The 9,899-nt window shown below is 33.5% G+C and overlaps 1 protein-coding gene across 1 annotated transcript; it reads right to left on the bottom strand.

Moving 5' to 3' along the window:
* Positions 1–1,872, bottom strand: LOC133038314 (uncharacterized). The gene is made up of 3 exons (XM_061116420.1): positions 1,678–1,872; positions 241–402; positions 1–117 (listed from the first exon to the last, which is right to left on the bottom strand). Exons 1-3 carry the CDS (start codon positions 1,813–1,815, stop codon positions 1–3), a joined length of 417 nt encoding a protein of 138 aa, XP_060972403.1. The 5' UTR covers positions 1,816–1,872.
* Positions 1,873–9,899: the final 8,027 nt, after the last annotated feature.

The following is a 9,899-nucleotide window of genomic DNA, read 5'->3' as shown; positions in this document are numbered from 1 at the left end:
TCAGCAATGTACTGGGGTATGTCCCAAGACTCGTCTTCTGTTTGCGTGAGCGTAAACGTTCCATAGCACCGTCACCAGCCAGAGGAAGAGTGAAAGAAGATTGGGCCATGAATCGATCTGCAAAATCTCGTCCGTCTGATGTCAATTCAGGTAGAAATAAAGGTTCGCATCCCAAAATCTCCAAACTTCTTTGGAGTATAGTAACTTGAGACTTAGCACGATTCTTAGGATGAGATATACCTTCGGGTTGACGGGGAACGTGATCCCACAAAGTGCTGTCTCGAAGAGAAGAATCAGACAATAGAACGTTCCAATAGCGCTCCTCCTCCGCAATTCGAAGAACTTGATCAACTCTCCCTGGCGCCTGCCCACACACCCAACTAAATGGAAGGCCAATCCTACCTACAAAGAAGACAAATCAACCAGTTAGGCATGCATCAATAAACCATAACAAATAAGGGCGTAATTCAACACCAAAACTATGACACTCACTAGCAGGAGACCACGAATGGGGAATCCCACGATCAACCGATAATCCTAGAGCATCAAAAGGAACAAAGAAAAAATCCTCCTTCCATCGCTTAGCTTCTTTAATGCCAAGAATCAAATGGTCACTACCGTTTCTAACGGTAAGTTGGTACCTACCTTTATCATGTGGATGCTCTTTCAAGTAGTAGACGTACAAGACTTCAGCAACCGTAAATGTAATGTTATGCCTTTCGGTCAACACTTCTATGGCCATAAGAACACGCCAAGCATTTGGCATTAGGCGGCAGGAGAGATACCATGATAGGAGCATAGTTCAGACATCAATCTAGGGAGAGGAAATCTGAAACCATACTTAAATGGAAGCTTGTACAAACATGTCCAACCCGGTATCTTCCAGTCAGCCCGTTCCCCGCTAGCCAGAGCATACAAACTAATGTGTATGGGAATATTATAACGACGACGAATTTTCGGCAAGTCATTCAAGGTTATTACTGACCTAGGATTAACACCCGAAAGTATATCGCCCGACTCAGTATCACTCCTAGGGCGATCAGTATCTACTCCAACCCCAGACGCATAGCAATAGACATCTGTATCCTCACACCCGTCATCCAACACATAACCTACCACCCCAGTAGGAATATTCGAAGGATCATCAGACGAACTGGTCGTCTTATTAGACGAAGTGGCACAACTACCATGGTTGCTCATAGACATAGCAAAAAACCCACCTAGAACAAAGATACTGGACTAAGAGCGAGTTCACCAAAAATATAATCATATACAAAGCAAAACACCGGCTAGACGAATAAAAAGATCCGTATATATACATATATCAAAGCTCAAGTGGCAAAAAAAATAACTAGACATAAAAATGGACGCCATAATAATGCTCACCAACTGGACATACGTGTTCTAAATAGACCACCAGTTATGGTCATTTAATTAACTAAAGGAAGACAATATTCCAGCTAGCCAGACAGTCATTATTCAAATCACACTTACTACTATGTAAAGACAAACAGTAAAAATGTAGATTTTTACTACCCATGAAGATCAAACACAAACACAAATATACAACAAGTAAAATATATTTACTCATCTACATCACAAAAATAAATATGAACATGTACAAGAACATGAAGAACATAACAAGAACATTCAAGGGAGAAGGTTTAGAAAACTTACCTCTTGAAAGCCTCCTTCTAAAACTCCAAGTCTCACTTCACCAAGAGCTCCAACAAATGTGAGCAAGAGTGAAAGTAACTCTCTATATTTATAACCAAAGAGGAGCATTGGATGAGTGACAAGTGTCTCCCATCCCATCTGATCATCACATAAAAAATATATATATTGGAGTATATACGGACATCACAAATATTACTCATATATGCATATGTCTATCTCCCTTGTAAATCGTAGAGGTATCATCAAATAAGACGGACAAGTTGTCTACTCATCTGTGAAATAGACATATGATACACAAGAGTAATATATCATGGAGATAGACATGATAATAATCTACTACAATGATAATATAGGTTTGGTACTTTTCAGTGGACAAGTATGCAATAAGGAGTACTATATACATATGCCTATCTCACAAAGCTGTCAATCTATCAATCTCGTAAAACAAGAACCATCAATATATGTTAGCACATATATATATTACCATTAATATATGTCACCGCATGTCAATCTTGACATGTCACAAAGCTATAACCATCAATATATGTCAGTACATATATATGTATATTACTATCAATATATGTCAGCACATATATATATTACCATCAATATATGTCAACACATTTCTATCTCATAAAGCTATGAATTGGCTATCTCACATTGGTATTAATAAGTACCAGTTAGGCGTGTATCAAAAGAGCTCGTGGGTACCGCTGATCCTCACTTAATGTCCATCTCCTCACAACACTTAATGTATGTCTGTCTACCCCCTTCTATTATTTATATATATGTCTACCTCCTCCCATTATCTACATACATGCCTATATATTATGTCCGTCTACCCCCTTCTATTATTTATATATATGTCTACCTCCTCCCATTATCTACATACATGCCTATATATTATGTCCGTCTACCTCCTTCCATTATTTATATACACGTCTATCTCCTCCCATTATCTACATACATGCCTATATATTATGTCTGTCTACCTCCTTCCATTATTTATATACATGTCTTTCTCCTCCCACTATCTACATACATGCCTATATATTATGTCTGTCTACCTCCTTCCATTATTTATATACATGTCTTTCTCCTCCCATTATCTACATACATGCCTATGTATTATGTCTGTCTACCTCCTTCCATAATTTATATATATGTCTATCTCCTCCCATTATCTACATACATGCCTATATATTATGTCTGTCTACCTCCTCTCATTCATATATATATATCCATCTCCCTACAATATATATGCATATAAATGTCTATTTACTTACACCTCATACACATGTACGTCTATCTACTCTCATCTCATATTTTGAGATAGACAGCCAAATATTTTTTATTTGACCAACCAAGACGACTTGGTCTAGTTAAGAATCTCTTCGAAGAACTAATTGATCACACAAAAATTATTGGCCAAGGTAGCCACATACACGCATGCGACAAGGACTACCCAACCACCATGCTCGAACCGTTCAGACTATTTTCTTGTCTCAAACAGCAAGACAAGCGTACAACGCTTACTTAGACAAAACTCTTGGCCAACACCTAATTCGGTATTAATAACTCTCCAGCTAAAATAAATTCTAGCTAGAGAGTGAGGGACAAACTGTAGAGGTAAAAATTTGCTTAATATTTATGATATTTTTGAGAAGTCCAATATGCAAGTCAGACGAGCCCATCAATAATGGATCCCACAATATTGGGCCCAATAAGACAGTCAGACGGACTCGCTAGGCCTTGAAATAGACTAACGAGTGAGCCTATGGACCACAAGCCGGATCGTCCCGCAACCGGGTTTGAGCCCGGCCAGTCAGCCAAACGGGTGAAATCAAGTTAATATGGAACCAGTCAAGAAGACGGTTACTACTCCCTAATAATTAGGGAAGTAACCAATTTGAACGAGTCCAACGGGTGACGTGGACAGAGGGCAACAGCACTGAGAACACACGATAAAAGGAACCATACGATAGACGCTGGAGAGAACACATTCGATACTCACACTACTCACTGACTCAAGCAGACAGTCGTTTTTTCTAAGCTTTTCTCTTAAGCCTCACCATCGGAGTTACTCTTTTAGTCCGTCTGTCCGCTTGTCCACTCATCCGTCCGGCTACCATTTATATTACATTTATTTTCCATTATTATAATTTTTTACTATAATCGTACTGACTTGAGCGTCGGAGTCCCTTTGGGCGACACCCCACCTAAGGTGCTCCCAATTGAACTTTTGTCTCTCTCTTTGTTCTTGACGGAGTTCTTTGGTGCCCAAATTCCGTATTGTAGATTTCACCCTCTACATTATCTAATTCATAAAGTCTGAGATTATTATGTGTCAAGTACTTTTATTTATACTATCCTATTAATTGCTTTTGATACAATAATGATGTTTTTCTTATAAACAGTAGTAAAATGCCTTATAAGAATTTGATTTTTTTAAGATTCAATTGTCATGACTTGATCTGTGATACTAAAATTATCAAAACAACTTGATTTAATGTATACTTGCCTTACAAAAATAAATGTATGTAAATTTGTAATCAGTGTTGCTGAGTTGAAGTGTAGCCAGGAGCAAGATTCAAGACTTGAGACTGAGAAGGAAGATACAGAATATCAACCCATGTTCAATATTAAGAAGGATGACATGAAAAAATTGCCTTTTGATTTACCAACAAATCTTCATAGATAATCAATGCTTCTTTTTTGTTGCATTTAGGGTAATCATTTTATCATGGCACCAAATGTTTTTGCTCTGCAGCTTGTATGTTTTTCTACTAGCCTTATCTTATACAAGACTCAAGATATGAAGTTTACTTGTTTTGCATGTTCATATTAGGGTAGATTATTATTTGATTTTTTTTTTGCTAAGTTGTGACTTGTATTCAGTTTTTCTCTCCCCCAACTCTTAGTACCCGAGGCAAGTCTTCTCTATAGTCGCTATTTGAATCTCAATGAGTTCTTTGTAGAAGATATTCTTTGGGTCGATGATGCTGAAGCTCTACACAATGCAACAAGCCACATTGAAGGATGTAAAGTTGTTGGTATTGATTATGAATGGAAACCGAATTATGTAAAAGGCAGCGAACCCAACAAGGTAACTATGTCAATTTTGTGCAATTCATGTTGTATCTCTTATTGCCTTTTGATTTACCAACAAATCTTCATAGATAATCAATGCTTCTTTTTGTTGCATTTAGGGAAATTATTTTATCTTTATATTCTACCTTTTGTATAGCCAAAGTGAGGACCAAGTAAAACTATCCTATTGTTCCTATGTTTTGTTCATATAATAAACTATTTTTCTTTATCTTATTTCAGGTTTCTATTATGCAAATTGCTTCTTATTTCAGGTCTTGCAAAAGAAAATTAAAACTCAACTATTAAGAGTATCCTTATTTTTCTTTTTTACAACTTTTACATGTGTTATCTTCACCTATCAACAATTTAATTTACAAATTAAATTTTAGTATTTTTTTTATTCAACTCAAATTTAAATTCTGTATGCTTTATTTTTTGAACATTGATTTTTGGTTTAGTTTTGGATTAACTTAAGATCAAATTTCAATTAGATTATCAAAATTTCTTAAACTTTCATATATTGTATTTAGTATTTACTTTTAATTATTAACAACATTATTTACATTAATTGAATATACATATTAATGATCTCAATTACAATAATTAATAATATTTTTTTAATTATTTATTGTATTATTTTTAAATAAAACAAGACACACCTAACATAAAACTTATATACAAGGCACATAGCATTCTACTAGTATATATATATATATATATATATATATATATATATATCTAATTTTGAAGTTTGTAAAAAAAAAATAACTACGCCACTTTTTTTACATTTTATTTGTGGACATTCAAAAAAACTAGTTTTTGTTGTCAAGAAGTTAAGCAATAATATTTCCAATTTTTATTATTATGAGATCATTTATATTTTTCATTATGGATTGTTTGGGTCAAAAGTTATTGTTATTATTTTTCTGATCTCTTGATCTTCTTTTTTCTTTTTTGGAGTTTCTTTGTCAATTTTGTATAAAATTTTGCTGCCTTGATTCTCTTGATTTCAAATTAAAGTATTTTATTGTATGATAAAATGTCTAACTAATTTATTTTTGTAGGTTAATTATATTATGTTGATTTATTGATAAATGGATGTATGTAATTGGTCAAAAGTTTGTTTATTATTGTCTGGTTCAGTTTAATTCTTAGACAATGATGTAGATACTACTAAACAAAACAAGTACCTGATTTTCATTTACTTACTTTATTTTTTCCTTTGGATATAGAGTAAATTAACAATGACCTCTATATATGGTACTCTTCTAGGTTAAGCATGTGGAAATTGCAGTGCAATAATGACAGATTGTGATATGAAATTATGTGATGAGCTTCTTGCATTCTTGATAAGGAAAGTCACATATATTTATACAATAGTTGTGTACTTATTTTTTCTCAATGCTTAATGATAGTTTTGGTGGGACTTTTATCATGATCATTTTTGTTTTGACTATTCAATTTGGTGTGATGTTTCTATTACAGTTGAAGAATTATGGTGCAGGAAATGGTTCATGAGTTCAAAAAATATTCAGAGAGAAAGGCTCAATAGACATACTAAATTAATTGAATTTTTTTACTGCTAAAACATTTTCTAAGCATGCTAGAACGACTATTTGAATGTAAAAATAAAAATTGAACAAATCAGCATATTTTATCACTTGTTAAATAAAATTGAATATATATGACTAAGAATACGTGCAATGCGCACGTAACTTTCGCCTAGTATGATATAAGTGTATGAATAAGAAAATGTAAGATATTTATGTCACACATATTTTTATAATATATGGGGTAAATATGCATAAGTACTAAAAGTTTTAAGTTTGTAAGCGGCATAAACTTAATATTTATTTTTAGCGGTATAAGTACCTAAAGTTTGTAAAACTATAATTTTTCTCTAATTTTGTCAGTACTGACTCTGTTATTATTTTAAATAGGGCACACATAAGACCCGAATTCGAAATCATTGGGTCTAAATAGAAACATATAGTATCAGTTACTTCGAAATATTTTTTTTAATAAATTCAAAACGAAATCTGTACTTACGAAACTAGAAGAAAATTACAGTTTTAGAAAAATTGGGTATCTATGTCGCTAAAAATAAACATTGAGTTTATGCTGCTTGCAAACTTAAACTTTTGGGTACTTATGCCGCTATTAACCCTATATTATACTTATATTATATTATTAATCAAAAATAATATTTTATTTAATTACATGGTTATAATAAGAATTTAAAAATTGACCTAAATTAGATTTTGAGTAAGATTGATAAATCTTAGCTATATTCACAATTAATTAGTCTATTATTTTAATTAAATAAATAATTAACTTAAAACTGAGAGCTTATATAAAAAAAAATAAATGAACAAATATAGAATGTAGTTACATGTCTATTTAAAGAAAATAAGATTTGGGTCGGGTTGAGTACTTAGTGATATGTAAATAAAAAATTCAAATGTTGAAGCCATTTATTCAGTTGTCTTTCCAATAATTGTGTTTCCAATGTAAGAAAAATTCTAAATTTTTATATACTTATGTAATCATTTTAGAAATATATTTTAAGTCGCTAATTAATATAATGTAAAATAAGTTCCAATAGTAATTTGTACTACACTAGAAATCATAGTCGAGGTTACATATTCATAATACCACATATAGCGTAGATAATTCTTGATCGAAATAATCCTCATCCTCATCATCATGCTCATCCTCCTTCTGGTCAACATGATTCAACACTTGATCATCATTATCATCACCATGCTCTTCCTCCTCCTTCTCATGATCATGATCAAGCAATTGATCATTATTACTTGTGGACGAAGATGGTGGCTGATGTACTTCAGGATGAGAGGCGGTAACAGGTCTTCTGTTAAGTACTTGTTCCCATGCGTGAGCAATACGTAGATCAAGCAAACCGTTGTTAGGGATCATGATCCTGTTATCCACGGTCAAGGTTATAGAGACATCACGACGGTGACGAGAGCGGTGTATGTGAAGGAGAATACTGATGAGGGTGAGGGGCAACGAGACCATGGTGACCATGGTGTCGAAGCTTACCGCCATCTTTAACTGGGACATGTTAGGAAGGTTGGGGTTGCTCCAGTACATGTTAACCAAGGGGAAGGGGATCAGTTCGCCTGAAAACATGGAGGTAATGAGTGTGTTGATGGAAGGTGAGGTCTCTTGGAATAGGTGATCAATTTGGTGTTGGAATCGGTGAGTGGAGTTGTATGAGATGAAGGTGTCGCTGTGATCGGTATCTGAATAGTACATTTGGATCACTTTCAACTCCACCTTCATTAATGGTGATGGTGATGGATTATTTTCTTCAAAACCACTATTAAATTTTGCGTAAATAAAAACTTGAGAGAATGGTTGATTATCCATATTTACTACGTGTGTGTTATCTCTCGTAATATAGGTTTCTTAAATATTCGTTCTTAATTAGTGTATCCCTACCTATATATATATATATATAGGGCAGATGATAGAATAATATTAATTCTAATTTTATTAGGAATATGATTATTCCAATTGATCCATATTATAATCGGAATATGTTTGATTAAAAAAAAAAGATATTATTTATTATATAAAATATAATTTTCAAACTTTTTTTAATGAGGTTGAGTAATTATCATATTAATTCCTAACCAAATTAGAATTATATATGACCAATTTAATAATGAATATATTCGTATAGATAAATAATCTTTATAATTAAGTACTCACACTACCCACCCATAGCTAGTCATAGCAGTTCTCGATCGGACGTAGGTACGTATAAGACTATAATCAATTAAAGTATGGGTACTAAACTAAACTCTAAAGTTTTGGTATACATGGAAATAACTGTGGAGGCAGACCCAGATGTGTATGATTATAATGATGATTTACTCACGATAGAGTTCAACACCATCCAGAAGTACCATTACCATAATAATCATCACACTGTCGTTAACCACAATTCCACTGTCCATTTTGTATACCCCATAGATGAATTATATGAATCAACAGAGGAGTCATTACTGGCACTAGTTTGCAAAATGTTCTCAACTGTGGAAATCCCATTCACCTTGGATAACATGTATTTTAAAAAACAAGATCAGCGCTGTCGACCCATGATAAAACGTGTTTGGTTTGACAAGATGGCGAGGATGGTCTCTGAGTCCATCAACAGTGTGGTTCAGACCAAGTTGAAGTACGGTGATGGACAGAGTCTCACTCTACGACTGGCTGTGGAGAAACTTGTCCATATCCCTAAGCTTCGTTTGGAAAATAAAAATCATGATCATCAGCAACATTTATTGGTTCAGAGCTCTTATTTGGAGCAACTCCACCGACGTATAAAGATGCTGAGTTCTATGAACAATGTTGGCGATGATCATAATAATGATGTCGTTCCTACTGTTGCGGATGATGTAGATACTAATGACGATGATTTGTTTAATAACGAGTTAAAGACTTTTGCTGGAATCGACCTTGGCTTTCTAGAAGACTAATCATGATTTCTTCTTTATTTATTAAAACAACTTGGAAACTAATGGGGTTGTATTTTAATATCTACATCAGGGTTGCCAAAGATGAATATTTCATAGAGATATTGAGGCCTCTAACATACTACTCACCCAAGATTACGAGGCTCAGGTACTTTCATTTCATTATCTCACCCATTCAAATCCAATCCAATGCGAAACCCTCTAAGTAAATTCATTTGTTTTTTTAAATTGATTTTGTTGTTGTATAGTAATAATTAATGCAGATTTTTTATTTTGGACTTCTAAATGTCTTACTGGAAAAATAGACTCACCATATTGTTTTCCCAATTGAAGGCACATTCGGGTTTGCAAACACTTTTTATTACTACCCTTTCTTTCTTCAATTAATTTGTTTTGTTCTATAAATTATTTAGTTTATGGATTTGTTCTTTTTTCAAATGGTTTTAAATATTTGGCACCAGGATACTTCATGCATGGAATTAAAGATGAGAAGTAAATGTCTTTGCTTAAGGAGTTTTACTGCTCGAGCTCATAACTGGTCGTCAAGCAGTAGATTCAACCCAACAAAGTTTTGTGATCTATGTAAGAATTTATGACTCTTATTATCTGTAGAGGTAAAAATTTGCT

This window comes from Cannabis sativa, chromosome 5 (genome assembly GCF_029168945.1).
Source record: "Cannabis sativa cultivar Pink pepper isolate KNU-18-1 chromosome 5, ASM2916894v1, whole genome shotgun sequence".
NCBI classification, from domain to species: domain Eukaryota; kingdom Viridiplantae; phylum Streptophyta; class Magnoliopsida; order Rosales; family Cannabaceae; genus Cannabis; species Cannabis sativa.
This window is presented reverse-complemented; position numbering and strand designations above follow the sequence as displayed.

Excerpts from the sequence above, each read along its gene's own strand:
- LOC133038314 (XM_061116420.1), bottom strand. The coding sequence starts at position 1,815 with ATGGGATGGGAGACACTTGTCACTCATCCAATGCTCCTCTTTGGTTAT. Across the intron at positions 403-1,677 it reads TAGAAGGAGGCTTTCAAGAG|GTAGGATTGGCCTTCCATTT; the intron begins GTAAGTTTTCTA and ends TCTTCTTTGTAG. Across the intron at positions 118-240 it reads CGTTCCCCGTCAACCCGAAG|ATCGATTCATGGCCCAATCT; the intron begins GTATATCTCATC and ends GAGATTTTGCAG.